This window comes from Salvia hispanica, chromosome 5 (assembly GCF_029641045.1).
Source record: "Salvia hispanica isolate PSC_SH4W2 chromosome 5, Shi_PSC_v1, whole genome shotgun sequence".
NCBI classification, from domain to species: Eukaryota; Viridiplantae; Streptophyta; class Magnoliopsida; order Lamiales; family Lamiaceae; genus Salvia; species Salvia hispanica.
In genome coordinates this window covers 43,386,084-43,409,887 of record NC_142696.1, presented here as the reverse complement: position 1 = coordinate 43,409,887, position 23,804 = coordinate 43,386,084, and the positions used below count along the sequence as shown (strand labels likewise).

Genomic DNA, 23,804 nt, shown 5'->3' with positions numbered 1-23,804 from the left:
TATAGCTTGTATGTGGATGTACATAAAGTCTTGTTTTTCCAAAAATTATTCTCACTTCTATAAACTTCTCACCATTTCAAAGTCACAATTCACGTTAACAAAGAAAAACCAAAGAAATAACATTGCCCAATTCTCGACCCTGGATCATCGTAACAATACTTAATCTTCTATGTAACCAATATTCTTATTCATCTTCAAATATTTTATTTCTCTACGAGATTAAGTTGGTTTAAATAAAAAATGAAATTCAAATTGTACTTTTCATTAGCTAAATTATGTTTCTTTTGTGATCTAGAGTGTTAGAAGTGAATATAACATACGCAATAGTAAATGGACAGTTTGAAGCAGTAAAACATTATGCAATTGCAGGTCATGGCTAATACAAATTTCACAAACCCTATGTACCATCTTCCAGCTTCTTCTCAAAATGAAGCTGAAAGCGGAAATTAATACACCAAAACTAAATTCATAATTGACAATACAAACCAATGATAAATACAGAATTCTGGTGTTTTGAAGCTTTGTGACACCCCACCTCCACAGCAAAAATCGCTATAACTGAAATAGGACTAGACAAAAATGATGCTCCTCTCCAATGGAATGCTTAACATTCCCCCATCATCATCAACTCATCATATCCTAAATGGCTGGTTCGCACCTCTGGATCTGTCAAGCTTCGTGCTCTTTGTTTTCAATCTTTTGTTTGCAACTTCTTGGAACAAATTTGGTCCATCGTAGCTATCAATGGGGACCCTTACCTTCTTTCGCTTTCCTCTGTCGTACTCTTCGTCCCTGTAAACAACCATCACACAGTGTGCTTCAGAATTGAATAAACTTCATCTTCCATGGAAGATGCTTATATGTTTGTCATAAAAAAAAGGAAAAAAGTATTGTAGTATATAGGAAATGTGCATGTCTAAACTAGGATTTCAAGATGCTCGAACAATTGATCTTTCTTTAACAAAAACTGTCAGTAAGTATGAGGTTACTTACCACTCATCTCCAATGTAACCGATTTGGGCAGTCCCTGCTGCTTTTCTTTTAGATTTAGTAGATAGTGAAACATCAATGCCATCCCAGCGACCAACTGTAATCAGACACACAGATTTAAGATGTTTAAGAAAATAAAATAGGAATTACTATTAGTAGGTGAACGATCACAGAAACTGTTCTTTACCGGTTGTCTCTTCCAAGCCCCTTGTAAGCATGTTCATCACATCATTTTGCCTCAATTCTTTTTGGCGCTCTTCAGAGACTACAGTTCCTTGAACTGTTGGGTGCTTTGTATCAGGTTGCTTTTCAGCAGAACCTGTGGATCCATTGAGAAGAATCCTCTCTTTAAAATCCTTATCAATAGCAACACTTGACACGCCATTATCACCACTAGTGTTTTTTACGCTTGAGTTCTGGTTTTGGCCATCTGAAACACATTTGGCTTTATTTTCCCGAGAGCATGTGGATTGGTCAACAGCTGAAGGCATTGATTCTACGGGCGCAGATTGCCCTAGCTTTGATGGTAAGCCGTTTTCAACCAACATATCCTCCTGATCAGGAGACTTCTCCGGCATAGAACTGTGCTTTTTCTTCAGTTTCTTGTGCTTTTTCCTTCGTAAGCAAAGGCCGGCACCTAATATAATGTTGGAGCTGAGTGATGTGGTGACTGCCTGATACTTAAAGAGCTTCCTCTTAACTTTAATGTCCCGCCTTTTCTTCTTAGTTTTCCCAGGCTCGAGAGGCTCTGTGGTGGCTGATGGTAAGTCTGATAACTTGGACTGCACATCTATTCTTTGCCCATTTTTGACAGTCATCTCAGTATTTGGAACAACAGTCTTCATGGAGGAAGCTTCAATGCAAGAGGTGTGTCCCTGTCCATCACGAATGTTTTTCTCCGGTTTGCCAATTGCTCCCATGAGCATGCTCCTCCCATTAGCATTCTGAATTGATGAAAGAAGCAATAATAAGCATTGTCCCCCCATATATCAAAAGAACGAAAGAAATCAAAAAATGCAAAAGAGGAACAGTGTATACAATAATGCTAATAGCCTAGCAGGCTATATACAAGAAAAATACCGTTTCAGAAATGGGGCCATCCATTTTGCTTTTTTCTCCAGATAACCTTCTGAGCACAGCACTGTCCGGTGCCTTCTCAGCTGATTCGCTAGGTTTTTCCTTGTCACTCTCCTTGTAGCTTGATGGCATGGCAACAGACAATACAGCAGAATTTGTATTATGCTTTTCTACGGTACTCAACGTGTTCGCTGCAACATGACCTCCATTTGAAGCACCACCAGAGCCATTTACGCTTGAATTTAATTCCATTGCAGAATCTTCCTTCTGCGGAGCCTTTAATTGTTGCACCATCGATTTACACTTGGCATTTCTCGCAAGATCCTGATGCTCAACTGTCAATTTTTCATTAGGTAGAGCAGTCATTGGTGCATCCCTCCGTGATAAAGCTGCAGAACCATTTATCTTTCTCTCATTTGAACCATTAACGATTTTCTCTTTTATTTCCAAGTTCAATTTCGAATATGCTGCATTTCCAATGGCATTCATGTTATTTTTCTGAAGGGCATTAGCATGATTATTTGTTCCAACATTTTTCCTATCACGAACATAGAACAGCATATAGGCTTTCTGTTCCAAAACTTTCCTCTCATTCACTTGAACAACCTGTTAAGGCCAAAATGATGGTAATGTGAATTAATTGTCAACCCACAACTGAAATAATTTTGCAAGTAGAAATGAAAGAGGTTTATGTTTGAACCACATTACAGGCTTACCGCAGAAGCGCACAAGCATTTTAACTGAAGACTTATGAAGATCCCTACATTAAAGTAACAATTATTTTTGCATACCTGATTGTCATCAAGGGAATACCACATGCCACTTGATGTGCGAACAAAGCAGTAATAATGGCCAGAATGAGTGCTCCAACCATAATGAACAAGAACTCCATAGAGAGTGTATTTTAGATCCCCATCCTGAAGTCACATTAAAGAAAAACATAAATATCATATAGTACAAGACTAATCAGTGATCATAATTCTGAACAAGCAAGCATGCAGGTATCAAGCCAGGATTTCCAGGGTAGATTGGTGGCAAGTTGTACCTGTGGTACCCCATAAGACTGTTGCTGAAAGCATGTCGGAAAATATGACAAAAATAACAAATCGAAGCCATTTACAAGAAATGGACAGAATGAGGGGGGGGGGGAGGAAAATGAGGACAAAAAAACAAGTTCTTTATAGCCAAACAAGGACGAAGATGATGATAAACAGCTGTATACAACTGAAGTCTCTACAAAGACAAGACACAAACAGGAGGATAAGCAGAAGGTTCATGAGCAGGGCAGTAGTAGGATCACTATTCACTAGAATAACAAAAAGGATATCAGATTGGTCGCGAACTATTAAAAACAAGAGTAGAACTTACATAGGAGCCAGTGACGAAAGGTTTCATGTCCAAGGTAGGTTCAAAAGTAACTTTTTTATCAACTTTTTGGCCAGGAGCATGTGAACTAAAACGCTTCAGGTGAACAGCAAGTACTTGAGGTGCCTTGTGAACTGTTAGCTGCTTGGAGGCCTTTACTTTCTGCTTACATTGATCACACTGATATTCCCTGGCACCTCCATCTAACAGTTCTTTGGTTGTGAAATGAGAAAGTGCTTTATACAATGAATCTGCTCTATTGATTTCTAGACTTAGATCCAAGAATGGATCGAATTTGTTAGAGCAGTAGGAGCATTGTGTGCATTTCACCTAGAAAATGGCAAACTATAATTAGCACATAGTATATGAGAAAACAAAAGCACTTAGAGCCTCCACTTCAGACAACAAGAAATAGTGAATCCGTCAAAAAAATTACCTGACTACGCAGACGACCACCAAATATCTTGTGGACCAAACTTTTCTCATAAGCACTGGGAGATTCACTAGGCACTCCAGATGGTAAGCAGCACTTATGCATTGATTCAAGCAAATTCACCATATACTCATGAGCATCTTCTTGTCTGGCATTTCGAAAGCTCCGAGATATGCCTAATATTTTAATTAAGAACTTTAACAGAGCAAAGAGATCAACATGTCTATGATTACGTGCGGCTCTAAATGACTACCTACACATGAGATACTTCAAGAACTGAGCAATATCATCAGGAGGAACTGGGAAAAATGATGCTAGAGATGTAAGCAAGATTAAAGTGCTAGGTTAACAGAAGAGAGAAGTGGTAAACAAATATTACAGTAAAGACCAAAGAAAGAAATCATATGAGCTTAACTTAAATAGATAACACTTAACAAACAGAGAGAAGCCAGTGAACATCTTAATGGTCAAAAGTGCATAACCAATCAAAGAATTTTCATTATATAGTTTTTTAAATAATATTAAAATTGAAAGTATATAATTAGTGACCAGAGAGAATGTGAAGTAAGGATAGGTGAAAAGTAAGAGTTGGTAGAGTGACTGCAATTTTTAATCCGAAACTAATCCAAGGCACATCTCTTTGATAGGATACATCTTAAGTTCGAAACAAGATCCTTAGGCTCTAGAATCCTCCCACTTGACTGCAGAGCTCGGCTAACATGTTTCTGGATAGCACATAATGCACAGAACCCCGCAGTGCGACCTTGATAAATTACAGATGGTCAGAATATATGTGCTAGAAAATGTATGTTACAAAAATATCTGCCCGGTCCTTTTTAAAAATCAGATAAGAAACCAATAAGAGATAAAATGATTAAACGAAAAAGACTCACAAGAATTTTGATGCTTCCCACTTTGAAGATAGGCAGCTAGTGGTGCAGTATAGGTCAGACATTGCAGTACTGAATTAAGGAAACAGGTGTTTCCAAGGTTACGCAAACCTGCACCCTGAAATAGAAGTTTGAGCCTTTTTACATGCTATGTGACTCCTTAAAAAAGAATTCAAATCAAAATATCATTTCATCAAAACCATTCAGTAGATAGCTCATCCATAAATGCCACTGAATGGGAATGGAATGGAGATTGAAATTTTAACAAAAGAAGCTGAAACAGAACTAACCACCAAGTGTACAAGTCAAACTGGCAGATGAAGCAGGACCTAGTTACTTTCATTAATGTTGGTCATTATGTTCTTTCTTTAGGAACTTAATTTCAATCGTTACATTTGAGAGGGCCAGTCTTACAGGTATATTAAGTTTTGAAATGCATGATAAGGGCCAGTCTTGCAGGTATATTAAGTTTTGAAATGCATTATCATGCATTTCAAAAACTCATCATAAATTAGAAGAAGCAAAATGGAGCCTATGATATATGTGCATTTAAAATTTTAAAGGGAGGGCATTCTCCCACTCCCCACAAAGTGAAGTTTGTAGGAGCATTACTATGCATGACTGCTAGTCTCCTACTTTGCAAGAAGAATCCGTTTTAGGGTGATCTTAAAAGCATTGCTCTAGTATACTTAGAGCAATCATGTGGAGGCAAAATACATTCTTAAACGAAAATAGCCAGAAGAAGTCACAGGCATGGTGTGATGGGATGAAAATATGCAGTAGGTTTCATGCAACAGTGGAAAAAGAATTCAACTGCAAACATGTAAAATCTCCTTTCTCCAATTGGCAGTGAATATGAATTTTCCACTTCACTGGAGCAAGGTATCCTGCATTTAGATTTCTATCTCATCCCATCCCAACACACCAAATTACTGCCATCTTTTAATAAAAATAGCCCCAAAAAAATGAAATTTTAAATAAAATAAAACTTGAAATAACAGTTCATCAAAAACAGAGACCGGAAATACTTCACAAATCCATAATAAATTAAGGAAAAAGCAAACAAAGAAACACCTTTACTGAAATCAATGAAGCTAAAACCAATTAACGTTGAAAAAAAAGTAGCCATAATTTAGTAAATTCAAGCATGAATAAAATATTTCTAAACTCACAATTCTGCGAAATGTAATCTCGAAGCTGAGCTCGGGATCCAACCCGGCCTCTGAATGCTCCGAGGATTTTTCGGTTTTTTTCCCCAAACCGGAAGCCTTGAGCGGTCCGGATGTAGGGTTGAGCGTTACTAGCTTAAACCCATTGCTGCTTTCATTTCCGAAGCCATTGAAATGCTTCCTCGCCAGGTGGAACTCAATTCTCCTGTGAAACAGAGCCGAATCGGACTCTGGTTGGAGGTTCCCCGCCCCGTTCATGATGGTCGGCGCCGCCGTCTCCGCCATGTATAAATCTGAGCGCTCCAAAAACCCTCGTCTGAGCTCACAAACACATAAACACGGAAAAATTTATGTATTTGGATTGAGATTTCGTGGAGATTTGCACGCACTCTGCTGTGAAAGTGCGTTTGAATGAATCAGAAAGAAAGACGGTGATGATTTCGGCGGCCGCTTATAAAACCCTACATACACACAAATAGAATACACACGGAGTTGGATGGAAGAATTTGATATGGGATTTAATCGTATGCGGCGAGGTTTATGTTATGGAAGACAGGTCGTCGGCTTCGTTGACATTTTAAATTGCCAAGACTTTGCTATAATTGTTGTCTTATAAATTTTGAATTGATTTCTATAAATAATATTGTTACAGATAACTATATGTAAATTTCGTAAGTACGAGTACGAGCATCAGCAGTGGGGCGCCCTATACTTCGCAATGTCAGCCTTTTATCCTCCTACCTATTCACTTGTAGTGGGGTGCCCTATAGCCCATTCTATAGTATTTTATTTATATTTTGCATTTATCTTACTTTATTAGTATTTGAATATAAATAAAGTTGCAATTTAAGACTACAAAATTTAAAAACTTCATTTTATTGAGAAAGTTGAAAGCGTACAATGCAAAATACCTAAAAAAAACTACAATTTCAATGGCAGTTATGTGCCCAAATTTCTTCAACCATGTCGGACATGAATTGAGTAATGGTATAAAAAATTAAATGAGAAATGAGGTATATATAGAGAAGAAAATATAAAACAAAAAAAACAAAAAAAAAATAAAAAATGCGTTGCATCGGGCGTGTCGGTCGGGTGCGGCGGGGCTACAGTGGCGCCCTATAGGCACGCCCGATGGCATTAGGGCGCGGAGGATGGTTCAGGCTTCGGGTGGAGGCCTGCAGTGGTGCCCTAAGGTGCGCCTGATGCATCGGACAGGCTATAGGGCGCTCCACTATTGATGCTCTGATATTTTATGAGTAATTAATATTCTAACCTCTATATATCAACTTATCAAGCGAAGAGGAATAGCATGATAAAATCTAAATTCACTTATGTATGATTTTATCTACAACATAACTAAATGTAATAACAATTTCACAAGTACTAGTAATATTTCATTGGCCATGTTGTTATTTTAAATGTAAAAAGCTATAGCTTATTCAAATAAAAAAATGATTTATGTCAATGGCTCCATTTACTAATAAATTATAGTAGTAGTATTGTTTTAAAGTATAGTATAATGGTATAATGGTTTTATTTAAATAATAATAAAAGGATTTTTAACAATAACAAATGTACTTCTAAATATTTTGTTGAATACGTGTCTAAATCATTAGTTTTTCATACGTATGACAAAGATCTTTTATCTTTTGATTAATTGACAATAAAATTCTTTATAAAATGTTTTGATAGTCATGTCTTTCCACGTTTCTAATTGAATCTATATTTAAGTGTGTGAGGTCGGGAGATGCGAATCGACATACATTGAACACATTTTTTCTTTCTAAATGAATATCACATCTAAACGAGTTAGAATCCATAAGTATAGTTGTAGATTTTGTGTTCCAGAATGAATTGATCAGATTGTAACTTATGCATTTGTGATGACAAATTCTACAAATACAAATCAGTTATAATTGTAGTACTCAATTAGAAATGGGCTCTACATTTGGAATTCAATTAATAACTTGGTTAGTTAATATGGGCTGTGGTTTAGCTATGCATTATGGCCTTATGGCCTTATGGGCTTCTATACATATTCTACTACCTATTTGCATAGTCATGTTAAAAAATGTTATAAATACAAGTTATTATTACTGGTATTAAATTAGATTTTTTAATCTAAAATATCGTCCAATGCCACGTAAAATTGAAATGATTCAACTGTATATAGTTAGTAATTTTACTTGTCACGTAATATAAAATTGAATGAATTCTCATTCAATGATCCAGCTTTGTTGTCATAGTTTTGGCTGGATGGTAGTACATAGTTTTATTGTTAAATGTAGATTTGAATAGGATAGTAGTGTGGATGAAGCCATCCTCCACCATAAATGCAAATCATTAATCTCTCATACTTGCTTTGTTTTCAACCTGTCATTATTGGAATGCCGCTGCATCATATCCATGCGCCAATTATGCTGTTTATTCAACAAAAATTATACTAGTAGCTTTTAATTATTTATTTATTTGGGTATTTAAGGTTGTACATTATTTTTATTTTAATGCACGGGCGTGGTAGTTTCAGAATTAAAGAAAAATGTGGCTGAAATAATTGCATCATATGTATGACCGAGGACCAAATTTACCTAAATACTAGTACTAGTAATTTAAAAGGCCATTGAACATTAAAATTATAAACTATTTGTGTTAACATATTTAATATACTATATTGACAGAATGTTTCTCAATCCTAAATTTGGATAGTTATTTTTATTTTTTCAATATTAAAAATAAAAAATAAAATTACACATTGCAATTTATAGACCATTAGATCTAAAACTTTTATATTCTTAAATTAATTATAATTAGTAATTAAGATTTGAGTTAACAATTCAATCACGTTCACACTCCTCAGCAGCTATAAAATATGTATCAATTACTATTCATGTGAATAGATTAATATCATGGCATTAACTCCAAACACTTGATTATAAAATGACAAAAGTGACAAAATATCAGAAATATGGACCATTAGAGACGTAGACAAGAGTGGTCCATTTTGTTTACCTGCCTGCTGCTACACATTAATGTACGTAAATTTTTTTGTAACTTTTTTATCTTAAGAATTTCTATCAATAATTTTTTTTTTTCTCTTTGCATAATACAGTAATTTCAATATGTTCAATTTCGTAGATTAAAAACGTCCTACTAGTACCACTTTATTACATTGCTTAATTAGGTCATATTGATTTGAACTTCAAACGGAAAGAAAATATACCATGAGCGAATGTGAGCAGATTAAAATTATTTTTATTGATAAAAATAGTACTCCAATACAACCAAACTTCCTAAATATATCTCAATCATTCACGGTGTTTTATGTTTTACTCCAATAAACAAAAATAAGCTGACTTCTATTTTAACGTAATCTAGATAACTAGAGCAATTGGAGTCCTACGATTTTACACAACCAATACATTATTTTCTAGAATATGACTCATAGATGAAAGCAGACAAATAAAACTTCTAACTTCTATTAATATGTAGACTTTAGCACGATTACTTTATTCCAATAAAAATTAAGTTTTAGTTTTTTATATAGTTATAACAACACTAATTGTAGGATTAGAATAAATAATACGCGACATTTTATTCCTTTTTGGTAATATTGTACATTTTCACGTGCTGATTATATACAGCAATAAATTAATATAGTGGGCATGGAATTTGGTGAAAAATCATATATATAGTGGAAAATAATCTAATAACCTTTCTTTTTACCAACTTGTGGGTTGAAAATTGGAAGCATAAGAAACGAATTCAAAAAAGTAGGATTCCATTGCCCAAACAATATGTGGGCGGTGAAGAAAAGTTAATACTCCATCTTTTCAAAATCATACAATCCATTTTCTAGCCCAAATTTATATTACTGCTAACTTGATATATATGGGATATAGTAAAATAATTTTTAGTATGAAAGTATTTTTTATAAAACACTGAAAAATTGAGACCATAAATTATGACTAACTTGTATATATTGAAATTTGTGAATATTACACTATATAATTGTATAATACTATATTTATGCATAGTTTAATTATGCAAAATCAAGAAAGAAAATCAGACATCAATGGCGATGATCATCCACCACCCATAATCATTAAAACCAGAATGATTTAACTTGTATTTTGTTTATTATTGTGTTTGTTAAAGCTTGGGGGAGAGCAAATCATGAAAGCCACACCTAAACGAAATCATTGAAATTCCCAACTCTATAATTTACATGATCGATTACTAGTGGTAAAAAAAAATCCTTAAAAAAATTATTTACATGATGAATATAATTTGGTTACTCGAAACTATATATTGATCCAAATTCCAATACTCCACTATTAGAGATTTGGTTAATTACTAATAAAAATCCTTAAAATTTTTATTTATATGATGAATGTCACGAGGTTACTTCAAATTATAATGATCCAATTCTATTTGAGAATAATTAAAACTAATCTTATACATATGCCACTTTTTTCGAGTTATACATTGCATCAATTACACCCAACCAACCAAAATCATAGTAGTACAGTATGAAATTATTTTATGCCGCTGCAATTGCAATTGTGTTACTCTCGCATACAAGTCACAAACAAGACTCACAAAACACACAGGGTAAAAATAGAGAGAGAGGTTTTTTTTTGGGCGAGAGATGGAGAAAGATTAAATGATGTAAATAAAGAAGGTAATACTGTAGACCCACAAGCTTTTTCTCATTTAAAAGGTCTCCGATTGCAGCAAGGAGAACCGGTATGTGTGTGTGTGGTAAAGACCAAAACTTTTTTCTCGAGTTTAGTTGTTTACTTTTCTTGGCATCATTAGTACATGCACAAGTCCACTTAATAGTCTTCTCTCTCCCTCTCTCCACATTCAAGAAATTTTTAGAAAATCTCTTCCAATATTCTGGATGATGGTGTAGAGCTGTAGAAGCACCTCTCAATCTTGCAGTCTTCACTTCTGAGACCACTTTGGTGTTTTCTTGAAGCCTCACGTTTCAGAGGGCTACGGCGGCGGCGGCCTGTATACTAAATCATCTGTGTTGGTTGATGAGGCATTAATGGTGCAATAGTTGTAGTCTTGAAGGGTTTTGGAGGGGTAGGTAGTTGGTAAAAACAAAAAAAAATTCAATCTTGTTACAGTTTTTCTCTGTTTAGACCAAATTAGATATGGGTTTGGGGTATTATGGCTCCCTTATGCTTCTTGCATTGCTATTCAGGCCTTTTGTCTGCCAAGAACCTAACCCAGATGAATCTTTTGTCCTAGAATTCTTTCACAAGATGAGCCAAAATACAAACTTTTCTGGCCCATTCTGTTCTTGGAGGGGAGTAATTTGTGATAGTCATGGTGGGAATGTTGTGAAATTGGAGGTTTCAGGTTTTGGTTTATCTGGTGCAATCCCAGATTCCACCATTGGTAAACTCACAAAGCTTGAATCTTTGGATCTCAGCAACAACTATATCACAGCCTTACCTGATGATTTCTGGGATTTGGGCTCTCTCAAGAATCTCAACCTCTCACATAACCAAATTTCTGGGGTGTTACCTAGTAACATAGGCAACTTTGGCCAGCTCCAAAGCTTAGACCTTTCTTTCAACAAATTATCTGGGAGCATCCCTGAAGCAGTCAGCTCACTCCCCACCTTGCAATCCCTCAACCTAAGCCGAAACATGCTCGAATCAAGAATCCCTTTGGGGATTCTGCAATGCAAATCTTTGTTCTCCATCGATCTTTCAGCAAACAAGCTGAATGGCTCTCTTCCTACTGGCTTTGGTGCTGCATTGCCTCAGCTGAGGTTCTTGAATCTTGCTGGGAACAGCGTTTTAGGCCGGGATTTGGATTTTGCAGGGATGAAATCGATTAAGGTTCTTAACATTTCAGGCAATCTGTTTAAGGGCCCTGTCGTTGGTGTTTTTGTAGGGCCATTGGAGGTGATTGATCTGAGCAGGAACCAGTTTCATGGCCACATTGCTCAGGTAAATTTCAGCTCCACCTTCAATTGGTCGAATTTGCTGCATTTGGATGTATCTGAGAACGCGTTTAGTGGGTGGTTTTCGACTGGTTTAAGCCGTGCTGTGAATCTTAGACACCTTAATCTTGCACACAATAGGTTTAGAGAGCAAGAGTTCTTGCAAGTTGATATGCTTTCTGGTTTAGAATATCTGAATTTATCAGCAACTAATTTGATTGGTGAGATTCCTAGTGATATCTCTCATTTGAGTAGTTTGAGGATTCTTGATCTATCCAAGAACAATCTTAGCAGCCCAATACCTCGAACTATTGCAATGAATCTTCGTGTTCTTGATCTTTCTTACAACAAGCTAGTAGGAGGGATCCCATTGATGCTCATGCAAGAACTCCATGAGTTGGAGAGGTTCAACCTCTCTTACAACAACCTTAGCTTTTGTGGGTCACAGTTCTCCTCCGAGATTCTCCAAAGTGCGTTTATTGGATCAGTAGACAGCTGCCCTATAGCTGCCAATCCAGCCTTCTTCAAGAGGGACTCTCCAAAGCATAGAGGGCTAAAGCTCGAGGTGGCTCTAACCCTCTCGATGGTTTTAGTGCTCGTGGGGCTGCTCTTTTTGGCATTTGGGTGTCGAAGCAAGACCTCAATGTGGGCAGCGAAGCAGAGTTCAAGTAAGGAAGAGCTCACTATCTCGGGCCCCTTCTCGTTCCACACGGATTCGACTACTTGGGTGGCTGATGTGAAGCAAGCCACAACGGTGCCTGTGGTGATCTTTCAGAAGCCATTGCTCAACTTCACATTCGCGGACCTCCTGTCTGCAACGTCTCATTTTGATCGAGATACATTGTTAGCTGAGGGGAGGTTCGGCCCTGTGTACCGTGGCGTGTTGCTAGGAGGCATTCATGTTGCTGTCAAGGTCTTGGTCCATGGATCCACAATGACAGACGAGGAAGCTGCCAGAGAGCTCGAGTATCTTGGCCGTATCAAGCATCCAAACCTTGTTCCTCTAACCGGATATTGCTTGGCCGGGGAGCAGAGGATAGCCATCTACGATTACATGGAAAACGGAAACCTACATAACTTGCTATACGATCTGCCCCTAGGCGTGCAGGTCACGGAGGACTGGAGCACTGATACTTGGGAAGACGAGAATCATGGGATACGGAACGCTGGCTCAGGAGGCTTGCTCACGAGTTGGGGATTCAGGCACAAGATCGCGCTTGGCACTGCTCGTGCGCTTGCATTCCTTCACCACGGCTGCTCGCCTCCCATCATCCACAGAGATGTGAAGGCCAGCAGTGTTTATCTGGACTTTGAGTTGGAGCCAAGGCTCTCCGACTTCGGACTAGCTAAGATATTCGGGGATGGCCTTGACGACGAGGTTGCTCGCGGATCACCAGGATACGTGCCTCCCGAGTTTCTTCAGCCAGAAAGTGGCTCTCCGAAAGCCCCCACCCCAAAATCTGATGTGTATGGATTCGGAGTGATACTCTTCGAGCTCATCACCGGGAAAAAGCCAGTTGGAGACGAGTATTCGGACGAGAAGGAAGCAAACCTAGTGACTTGGGTGCGAGGGCTGGTGAGGAGGAGCCAGGGGTTGCGAGCCATCGATCCAAACATCCGTGGGACTGGGCCAGACAAGCAGATAGTCGAGGCCTTAAAGATCGGATACCTATGCACGGCCGATGCTCCTTCGAAGCGGCCGAGCATGCATCAAGTGGTGGGACTGCTCAAGGATCTTGAACCAGTTACACAAGAATGAAGAGAAAAATAGTCGGTACATTTAAGCCTTTAGCCTTGTTCTTGTTCTTGTATTTTCCTTCAATGATCTACTTAGTTTTGTTTGTGACTTAATTGTCTATGTTTCTCTTGGTTACAATGTCCATTTTATATACAAATGCTTTGTTCATTCAATTTCTTACAATACAACTACTATTTGTTTTGGGAGTGCTGCCAAAATGTGATTTTCACTATGAATATTTTTTTTACAATTATAATGAATGGTTATATTTGTAGGAGTACAACACTATACAATGGAGGGAGATAGGATAGGACCACTAAAGGATATTTGTATCTTTGTGTGAGTGAGACAACTAGCTAACTAACAAATATTAGTGACAAAATTTCTTGGAAATTTACCTAGGAAAATGAAAGTGATAAAAATATTAGAAAAACCATTCGAGTTTAGGGCCAAACCTAAGGTTCATGTGTTCACACAATTTTAGTAGACTAGCGCCACCATGCAATATCCTCATGTGAATTAATTATGGTGATTGTGAATTGATCAAATGTGGGGAGTTAGGTTCCTATCCATGTAATGATGAAATGACATTACTAAATATAATAACATATGATTGCTGCTAAGGCCAGCTTTGATAAAGTATCAAAGTTGTTTAAAAGTGGCAAAAATGGCTGAGGCGATTGATAAAGTTTAAGCTTCAAATACAATCTTACAACTTCCCCCACTACCAAAGGTAATTATGCATCATTATGAAAAAGGAGTCTTAAATTTATAGTTTTATATTAAAGTTACGAATATATTCAACAATCATATGGAAAAAGAAGAAGATTATAGTATGGGCTTATTAACTACCAACAGCTTTCTATTGGGCTTATTAACTAGTACTAATATGGGCTTCACCCAATCGATAAACGGGTGGCTAAGCCCATTGGACACTACGTATTGTAAATCAACAATATGATCAATTAATATGGAGTACTACTTTTTTTAAAAAAAAATACTCGACTCAATAAAATTCGAAGTAAGCCGTTTCGATTTGATTTTAGATATGTTGAATTGAAGTTTGGTCAATTTCTATTTCTTAAATATCTCAAAACTTTAAATAAATTTGACTTTATTAATTTAAATACTTTTACACGTCAAATTAAATCTCTTTATACTAAAATATCGAATTAAATCTCTTTATACTGAAAGATTGAATTAAATAAAGTAATATTTTCAGAAATCGAATAAAATACTACTAGTATATCGTAATAGTTTGTACTTTATAATTAAAAAGTGAATTTACTGATGTTTAAGTAATTAAGTTATAGCTTTTGATCTTATGGAGATTGGTTAAACAATGGAAAATATTGATTTTTGTTTTACTCCATATCCATGATCATTTATATAAATAATTTTTTATTTTAAATCATAATAAAAAAAGTGACGTTTATAGTTAATTTGTAAACTACTAAGGGGTGTTCGGTTGACAAGACTAAATCTCATAATTAAATATGTATCATATTTGGTTCATAAGATTAACCACCTCAACTTAATCTCAGATGGATAGTCTCATGATAATTAGTCATAGCCTCCCTCTTCAACTAAAATAATCCAACAACTTAATTTTAGATGGATAATCTCATGATTATTAGTCATGACAACCGAACGTCACGTAATAATGTATAAATGAAAAAAATTGATATTGTTATTATCAAATTAATTATATAAAAATATGTAACGAAGGCGAATTAGTAATCGCATGATAAATTATTAGTAATAGAATTGATTTAATGGAAATAATCCAATCCGATTTTATGCTTGAGGAGTACATCCAGCCAAAAAAGAATAATTAAGATTCTACCACATCACATATTTAAGAAAACGAATAAAAAATCAGTGTGATATTATCTCAAAAAAGTCTTTTCTGGAAACAGTGAAACAAGGTTGAGAGAGAGAAAAAAATGTCGGACGAGGAGCATCAGTTTGAGTCCAAGGCAGATGCCGGTGCCTCCAAGACTTACCCTCAGCAAGCTGGAACCATCCGCAAAAATGGCCACCTAGTCATCAAAGGGAGGCCTTGCAAGGTCGGATTTCATTTTTGTTTTGTTTTGTTTTTGTATCAGATTTGATTTACAGATTAGGTTTTTTTTGTATATGTTTATGTTGCTCAATTCGAACTGGTTTTTACTGATTTGATCAGATCTCGTGTGCTATTGCGTTTTTTGCCTATTGCATGATGCCTTAGACGTCTGTTTTCGTTGATTTTTTTTTTAATTTAGTACTACTGATATTCTGTCAATTGTGTTTCCATGAATTGTTTTTTTTACCGATTCAGTACTATGTCTTTTTGTCGTTATTTGGGAATCGATGCTGTTGAATTTGCTTAATTTCTTGATTTAGGGCTAGAAAATACTGTTCACTTATCTTTTTGGAGTTTGCTCTTCAAAGTTTGTGATTTATTGTAATTGCTTCTTCAAAAACTTCATTGTCGAAATTCCTCAGATGGATTTAGTATTTAAAGGAATACTTCCACTTGCTTGATAGATTTTCTAGGGCTGTGAGGTGCTTGTTTGTATGTTTTGGGAGGTAGAAATTTGTAGCATTTCATTTTGTTTAGGTTCTTTGGGGATCAAACAATTTCAGTGATATGAACCAAACATTTTGTATGCTACTACTATAATTCTTGCCCCTGCCCTCAAATTCTTATAAAAACACGATATGCTTTGCTAAAGCTATCTAGCATATTCATATGTGTAGTCACGAATGAGTTCATGGATTGCGTTAAAAAGCAAATTTTAAAATGTTTGTACATGAAATCATTTTTAGTAGCACTTACATGTATTGTCGGGTTTTAATAAGGAGTACAAGCAACCTGTGTTTGACACTGCAGATATTAAATGAGCATTTTCTAGTCTTATATACAAATGCTTCTGCAGCTGATGCCTGCTATTCTTAGTTATTATTATACGGAGTAGTGTTTTAGTATGGTGTGAGTTTCTTAATTAAACGACCATCTGTTATTCTGGAAATCTCCAAATGAGACTCTGACTGTCATTTTACTTGAATAGGTCGTTGAAGTCTCTACCTCAAAGACCGGCAAGCACGGACACGCCAAGTGTCACTTTGTGGCAATTGACATATTTAATGGCAAAAAGCTTGAAGATATTGTGCCATCATCTCACAACTGTGATGTAAAGTGGTTTTGTTCTTTTATTGTTTCTCAATCCGTCACTGTTACTCTTACCATTGACCATACCTCGCCTTTTGGTTTCATACAAAATAAATTTTGTTAATCTTGATTACTGGTCTGCTGTCTCTTCTCAGGTGCCTCATGTCAACCGTACTGATTATCAACTGATTGACATCTCTGAAGATGGTTTTGTAAGCTACCTATGCTATCCATATTGCCTTACATATCATATCTTTGATAGTACTATTTGTTTAGAAAACAGAGACATTCTACAGCTAGCTCAAGTCCGTAATTGAGATTTTGTGATTCACAGGTTTCTCTTTTGACTGAAAATGGCAACACTAAAGATGATCTTAGGCTTCCAACTGATGAGACTCTGCTTGGCCAGGTGAGCAAATTGTATTTACTTAATGGGGTGTTTATTTTGGGTGATAGGTTAGATTGACAGTACGAATGATTGAGTATTTGAAGCATTGCATAATCAACAAGCTCAAAATTGTGTCCCAATGGAAGCACCCTTTTGCTCTGCTAATTAGCAAATTCACTCATTTAGATCTCAACTTATGGCCTTAGGCAAATGCTTAAACCTTAAAGCATGGAGCTTTGGTTCATTTTTCTTTCTTTCTCTAATTATTTTGGCGGCAACCTCGTGCAGATTAAAAGTGGGTTCGAGGAAGGAAAGGACCTTGTGGTGTCAGTCATGTCTGCAATGGGCGAAGAGCAGATCTGCGGCCTGAAAGATATCGGCCCCAAGAACTAGATCTGTTGCTTGTTATTGCCATATATTGAGACAAACTCCAATATTTCCTATTATGGGTGTGGAATGTGTATTTCATAAACTTTTATTTGTCTTTGTTGATGGGTGAAACTGAAACGGTGATTATGTTGAACTTGAAGCACATATTTAAGCTTATATAGATACCTATGCGGCTATGCCTATGGTATTTCGTTTTATTTTGTGTATTTCTCTATGCCTGGATATGCTGAAGTTGGCACTGCTGCGATGCAATTTAGTGATGTGATTGATTGTTAGGTGTTTTTAGGGAAATATTTGTAGATTGCTCAAAACCTTTGGAATCTTGAATACCCTTTTCAGTTTTCACTAAGGCTTGTTTGCTTTGAGATAGATGGAAAAATATCAGAACATAATTTCATAATTCAACTATAATTTCATAATGACATGTCTCACACGCGGATTGCTTTAGAATGGATTGGGCACCTACATTATGAAGTTCACTAGAGCAAATTGCTCAAGTTGTCTTATGCCTTAATTAAATTCGTATCAAATCTTTTAGCCTAATCATATGAATTGTTTATGGGAGCTTGAAATGGGTAAGGCGAACAAAATCCACCTGCTATGTTACACCAACCCAACTAAAATGGAGGGGAGGGCGATCAACTCACCTAAGTCAAATATACATGCTCATTTTCTAGTACTTTATTTGAAAATTATCTAAAGATTAATAATTGGTGCCTTTTGAGGCTACCATCAGCCACTCATTCTATTTTCCTTTAATCGGATTCATTATTGATATGGTCAATTGAGTGTATAATAACCGAATACACATTATTGTTTTTTTGGTTGTACTCTTCAATTCTCGCATATTAAATTTTATGGTTCAATTAAAGAGCAAACCACGACTCTAGGCTCTAGCTATCGCGTCCGTCCAAAATCCACAGACCGAACCGGGGTCAACTCAAGTCAACAGAAAAACCAAAACCGGAGTAAATGTCCGGTTCACTACAAATTCTGATGCGATACATTTGAACTTTCAAGTTCACTATTGACAGTCCAAAATCCTTCCCTCCACTCCCCTCGCACTACCTTAATTCCCGATTCTACCCCCACACAGCCACGGCATTCTCCGGAGATGAACCTGTAACCGGAGGTGCTTTTGGTCATTGGGCAAAAATATTCCGAAACGGGAATATCGCCAACTAATAAAGGTATGATTACTACTACAAACGGTTCTTCAAAAAGAAAAGCTTTTTTATTATCAGTGAGAGTCGCAAAAGCACGCACCTCACACACTGACTCCGTGAGAGAATCCGCCATGGAAGGAGCGAATAATCGGAGCCCTGATGCTTCTCGGGAGAAGGTGCGCGAGGATTCGGAGGAGGGAGAAGCGGAGAATCGAGACGAAAAAGCGGAGAAAATTGATGAACAGACGCGAGTGAGCAGTGATAGCAGCACTGATTATACACTTGGGGACACTTCTAGAGGAGAATCGAAAGCTTCTCAATTACAAACCCTAGCCTCTGCTGAGCTTCCTGCCGCCGATTCCCGAGTCGAATTTGATGATTCATCCGATAACCTATCAGGTAGTGTGTTTTTCCGTTGTTATATTATTTTTGGGTTTTGCTTGTAAGCGGCATTCTGCTTTTAGTTTGGCATAGCTGAAGGTTTATTGCACATGTATAATTGCGAGAGAGAGTGAAATGTGAATGGATATTGAAGAAAATGTTGAAATTTGCAGAGGTTCCAGTGGAGTACTCCTTGCAACCGGTACCGCTGGGAGGAAAACTGAAGGTTTGAATTTAATTTGTGTCACTATGTCTTTGTTTCTATGTGAACTTTTTGGACTTCGCTTTTATCGTTCATTGTCTATAAGTAGGACAGAGAGAGGAGGATTTTTTTAATGGTTGTTGCTCTGGGCGCGAAGCTAAATTTCTTCTGTTGCTGCTTATGCTTGTTATTTAAAGCATGTTCCGACATTGAGTTGAAGTTGCATAATACCGGAAAGGTTCACAAGAAGCAAAGGTTATTCGTTTTGTGATTAAGTATGCAAACATCTTGTTGATGCTTGCTGGAAGTAGTTAGCTATAGATTCTTCCGTTTCTTTCACTTTGCAAAATATTCATGACAATATTTTCTTAGGTTAGTTTGTACATGGCAGTTATAGTGCTTAGTTAAGTTAAATGTCTTCACTTTAAAAGGAAGTTGGACGCCCAATTGCATTAAAAGTTATGTAAGGTAATTGAATGCAGTCAGTTCTATCTAAATAGCGTTCTTCTGCAACTGTTGTATTCTATTTAGTCAAATCTCTAATACTGCAACAATATAATGAGTCATTTATTATGCTGCTTGTATTTCTTTAGGCACTTGCCCTGATGCAGCAACCAACTATATTGAAACTTTGGTTGATTGGATTCAGAATAACACTATCACTAAGCTTTTAGCTAGTAGTATCTTATAATATTCCTTTTAGTCTAACCTTTTATTAATTTTTACCAGGATCAAGTAAAAGCAGTTAACAAGGGAGTGCCGAAGGATACAGGTGGTAAAAGTAAAAGCAGTGCATCTGCTACAAAATTAAGTTCCTCTATTGCAAGTTCAAACCCACAGGAACAAAAATTGCAACCAGTAGAGAGTGAGAGCAATGTGTGTGTTCCAGAACCGGATAAGCAGAATACTAAACGTTTATCTGTTGTGCCTATGCCAAGAACTCCTTCTGATGGGTACAACTGGCGCAAGTATGGTCAAAAGCAAGTGAAGAGTCCAGAAGGTTCTCGTAGCTATTACAGATGCACATTCTCAGACTGCTGTGCCAAGAAGATTGAGTGTTGTGATATCTCTAGTCGTCTCATAGAAACTGTCTATAGAAGTCATCACAATCACGATCCTCCCCAGAAATTAAATAGCACTAGAGAAAATAAGCCCACATTATCAACTCCACCAGTCAATCAGGGTATTAATACAAGTAATCTAGTGAGATATGTAAATGATTTGGTACCATCTACTCCATCCAAAGAACATGTAGTTACCCTTGAGGAGACACCTGAAACTAAACAGGAGTCAAGTGATTCTGAGGAGACCACTGGACCTGATACAAAAGAGATGCATGATGGGCCTGAATCAAAGAAAAGGCATGTTTCTTTGATGGCCAGTCATTTTTTAATGTTATGATCTTCCTTTCTAAGAGATATTATCAGATGATTTGACATTTTCTAGTTCTTTATAAATCACCAGGCAAAAAAGAAATTCCACAGGTGAAGTTGAATCCCTTCATAAACCCGGAAAGAAGCCTAAATATGTTGTTCATGCAGCTGGTGACGTGGGAATATCAGGAGATGGCTACAGATGGCGCAAATATGGACAGAAAATGGTGAAGGGGAATCCTCATCCGAGGTACCATCCAATTCCTAGTTAACTTTATGCTGACTCTTGCATTGACTTAGTTATGATCATTCCTGGCTTGTTATTTTCAAGCCACCAGAAACCTATCTTCTGCAAATGAGGCGGTAACACATTTTTATAGCTGAACTTCACCACTTGTTATGTCCATAGTGCTAAATTATCTTCTCAGTATTTGGCATTTCCCAGCATTCTATTTGTATGTGATTCCCAGACTCATACAATATTATTGTTCTACATATTTCCTAATTAAGGTGGCCAATTTGGGAACAAACGTCTGGATGCATCAGTGCACTGCACTCATGTCCATGAAAAAGTTGCCAAAACAAGAGAAAAAAGGATAATGTTTTCCCTTGCATATACCATATAAATAGTCTTCTTTTCATTCACCATTGATTATAAGAATTTTGCAATATACTACTATGAGACGAAGGGCGTTACTTGTGAGGGCTCTTAGAATGGCAATTACTGGAAAGGCTATATTGACAGTGGGAGTATTGATATTGGAAGTGGCGGATCATCTTCAACCGAAGGCAAAGAGGTGTTGTTGCGGTTTACCATTAGCTTGAGGATAGTTTCATTTGTCTTCAATGCTTCTCTTTAGTTGTTAATTGCTGTCAAGAGTGTTAGAGATAGGTTTATCCATGTTAGAGTCAAGTTAGGAGTCTTTGGTTAATTAGGAGTTTTATTTGAATTAGAGTCTTTGGTAGAGTCTTATACTATAAGTTTATGTTTCTCAGTTTTATTTGTGGAGAACTATAGTTTGAGTTCAGCAATTGCTGTGGTCCTCTTCGGATGTATGTGCCCCTTTTTGAAGGTCCCTCTTCATATATTCCCTATTCTTTTACTGGATATCATTGTGTCATGCTCTCTGTTTGTTCCTGGGTTAGTTCTCCAGCCATTTATCCTTCTCAGCCGCCTTAACTCTATCAGAGACAGAAACTAATCGCCCTGAAAAAGAGAATGAAGAAAATGAATCTGAGTGGTAAGATACTTGCCAAACTGAAGAAAGCTTTTCTGCTTAACTGTATAGATAGCTACATCCTAGACTTGTGAGTGTTTGAACTGTGGGATTGAAAAGATCGCAATGCCCAGACAAAACCGAAGGAAGGGGTTGGGTTCTTCTCTCTATCTCTAGAATCACATGTTATATCCTTTTCCCTACGTTTCTCTTTTTTCTTATTTATGCAATAACCTAAGTAACTTAGGATTTTAAACTTAAGATTTTAAGGATGATTATCATATCATAAATTTTATTGAGGATGGATCAGTGTGGAGTTCTGAAATCTCTGAGAGTTTTAAGTGCTGGAGAGTTAAATCCTAATAGCTCATTGATTTTGCACCATGACTTGTATCATTTTAGTACTTCCAGCTTAAAGCTGTGAAGAAATATGGTGCCAGTTGTCATGCTAGCATACAATAACATTTTCTGATTCCAAGGGTACATGTGATGGCCAATGATAGTAGTGTTATGATTCACTGATGTTATAAGTTTCTGTTGTCTCTGCTCTTAGTGAAAATGTTTGACCAAGAAGCACATTCCATGAAGTTGGCACTAAGTTTATGTAATTATCCATTTGTGAAAGTTGAAATTCCATTTATTTGGATCCGTTGAGATGGGGATTTCTCCTCTTTACTAGGTAGCAAATCTTTGGTGCAAACAACTGAACAAGCACTCCAGATTCATTATACATAGGTCTTGGATTCTAGAGATAAAATGTTTGTCAAAGCCACATTCTAAGTCCATTTAAGGCTTAGTTGCATTATTTGCATAGGTGAGGTCTTGCACCTCTGATACATCCATGTCATGAACTGAAATGTCTGCATCAATATCTCTGCGTTATAAGCTCAAATAGGACCGGCGCCTATTCAGTTAAAGAGCATAACGCCCATCACTGTTCTTCCATAAATTAATGCACATCATGCTTGTATAATCTGAATTCTAACATAGGTTGGACATGAAAGAATTAAACCATTGCTAGTGTGCCCAAAATACTTCTGAAAATGTTGTCTTTTGGCCATCTGCGCCCCCACCTTATGCTTTAGGAATCCTTGATTAAAGCTGTACAGAAAGATCAAACTGTTAAACAAGATTCTATTACTTTCTGGATTCATTTGATTTAAACACATTGTGTATGAATTTTCAGGAACTACTATAGATGCACTTCAGCTGGATGTCCTGTTCGAAAGCACATTGAAAGGGCCGTTGATAACTCCAGTGCTGTAGTGATAACATACAAGGGAATTCATGATCATGATACACCAGTACCACGGAAGCATCACGGGCCAAAAGGTGGTACTGCTGTCGCTACTTCTCCCATCTCGTTAAACGATATGCAAAGTAAAAGCAAACCGCACAAGACTGAACAAACCCAATGGTCAGTGGGCAAAGAAGGCGAATTGACAGGTGAGGCTCTCGTTGGCGGGGATAAAGCATCAGAATCAGCAAGAACACTTTTGAGCGTTGGCTTTGAAATAAAGCCTTGTTGAGACCAACACTGCCACTCAAACCAAATAGTGGTGCGTGTTTCCTGATCAATTTTATTTTCTAATAACACGGCTGATTTCTTTTTTTTTTTTTTTTTTTTACTTTTCCTCGTTTTCTATCTTTGTATGTTATATTTGTTGTGGTGTTGTGATAGTTTCAGCTAGTGTGGTAATTTCTATAAGCGGAACTGAGTAATAATAATAGGTTGATTGTAGTTGTAGCCTGTAACATTATTATATTAATGGGGTAACTTATGTAATATTATTGAGATCTTAATGAATCAAATCCTGCAGTTAGTTTGAGCAGTCTGTTAGTTTATAGTAGTACTACTTTGGCATGTAAGAGCATTCCCAATGGGTTCCCTTAAAACTCCCTTATTTCT

General features: G+C 36.8%; 3 protein-coding genes and 1 pseudogene across 3 annotated transcripts; 3 read left to right on the top strand and 1 right to left on the bottom strand.

Annotated features, from left to right (window-relative positions):
- Window positions 1–338: 338 nt before the first annotated feature.
- Window positions 339–6,429, bottom strand: LOC125187995 (ubiquitin carboxyl-terminal hydrolase 23-like). The gene is made up of 10 exons (XM_048084708.2): window positions 5,928–6,429; window positions 4,759–4,873; window positions 4,518–4,628; window positions 3,869–4,041; window positions 3,436–3,762; window positions 2,859–2,984; window positions 2,071–2,673; window positions 1,178–1,934; window positions 994–1,087; window positions 339–792 (listed from the first exon to the last, which is right to left on the bottom strand). The coding sequence occupies exons 1-10, from the start codon at window positions 6,207–6,209 to the stop codon at window positions 633–635; spliced, it is 2,748 nt and encodes a 915-aa protein (XP_047940665.2). The 5' UTR covers window positions 6,210–6,429; the 3' UTR covers window positions 339–632.
- A 4,213-nt stretch (window positions 6,430–10,642) lies between these two features.
- LOC125190183 (putative LRR receptor-like serine/threonine-protein kinase At2g24230 pseudogene) lies at window positions 10,643–13,792 on the top strand (annotated as a pseudogene).
- Window positions 13,793–15,511: 1,719 nt separating this feature from the next.
- LOC125190178 (eukaryotic translation initiation factor 5A-2-like) lies at window positions 15,512–17,753 on the top strand. The gene is made up of 5 exons (XM_048087394.2): window positions 15,512–15,693; window positions 16,678–16,800; window positions 16,934–16,990; window positions 17,113–17,187; window positions 17,455–17,753. Exons 1-5 carry the CDS (start codon window positions 15,571–15,573, stop codon window positions 17,557–17,559), a joined length of 483 nt encoding a protein of 160 aa, XP_047943351.1. The 5' UTR covers window positions 15,512–15,570; the 3' UTR covers window positions 17,560–17,753.
- A 980-nt stretch (window positions 17,754–18,733) lies between these two features.
- WRKY32 (WRKY DNA-binding protein 32) lies at window positions 18,734–23,727 on the top strand. The gene is made up of 5 exons (XM_048085826.2): window positions 18,734–19,121; window positions 19,277–19,329; window positions 20,035–20,666; window positions 20,770–20,928; window positions 23,082–23,727. Exons 1-5 carry the CDS (start codon window positions 18,749–18,751, stop codon window positions 23,422–23,424), a joined length of 1,560 nt encoding a protein of 519 aa, XP_047941783.2. The 5' UTR covers window positions 18,734–18,748; the 3' UTR covers window positions 23,425–23,727.
- Window positions 23,728–23,804: the final 77 nt, after the last annotated feature.

Coding starts and splice junctions, on each gene's coding strand:
- LOC125187995 (XM_048084708.2), bottom strand. CDS start 6,209: ATGGCGGAGACGGCGGCGCCGACCATCATGAACGGGGCGGGGAACCTC. Junction 2,985..3,435: donor CTTTCGTCACTGGCTCCTAT/GTAAGTTCTACT, acceptor ATGTGACTTCAG/GATGGGGATCTAAAATACAC. Junction 793..993: donor GGTTACATTGGAGATGAGTG/GTAAGTAACCTC, acceptor GGTTGTTTACAG/GGACGAAGAGTACGACAGAG.
- LOC125190178 (XM_048087394.2), top strand. CDS start 15,571: ATGTCGGACGAGGAGCATCAGTTTGAGTCCAAGGCAGATGCCGGTGCC. Junction 15,694..16,677: donor TCAAAGGGAGGCCTTGCAAG/GTCGGATTTCAT, acceptor TTACTTGAATAG/GTCGTTGAAGTCTCTACCTC. Junction 16,991..17,112: donor ACATCTCTGAAGATGGTTTT/GTAAGCTACCTA, acceptor TGTGATTCACAG/GTTTCTCTTTTGACTGAAAA.
- WRKY32 (XM_048085826.2), top strand. CDS start 18,749: ATGATTACTACTACAAACGGTTCTTCAAAAAGAAAAGCTTTTTTATTA. Junction 19,122..19,276: donor TTCATCCGATAACCTATCAG/GTAGTGTGTTTT, acceptor TGAAATTTGCAG/AGGTTCCAGTGGAGTACTCC. Junction 19,330..20,034: donor CGCTGGGAGGAAAACTGAAG/GTTTGAATTTAA, acceptor AATTTTTACCAG/GATCAAGTAAAAGCAGTTAA.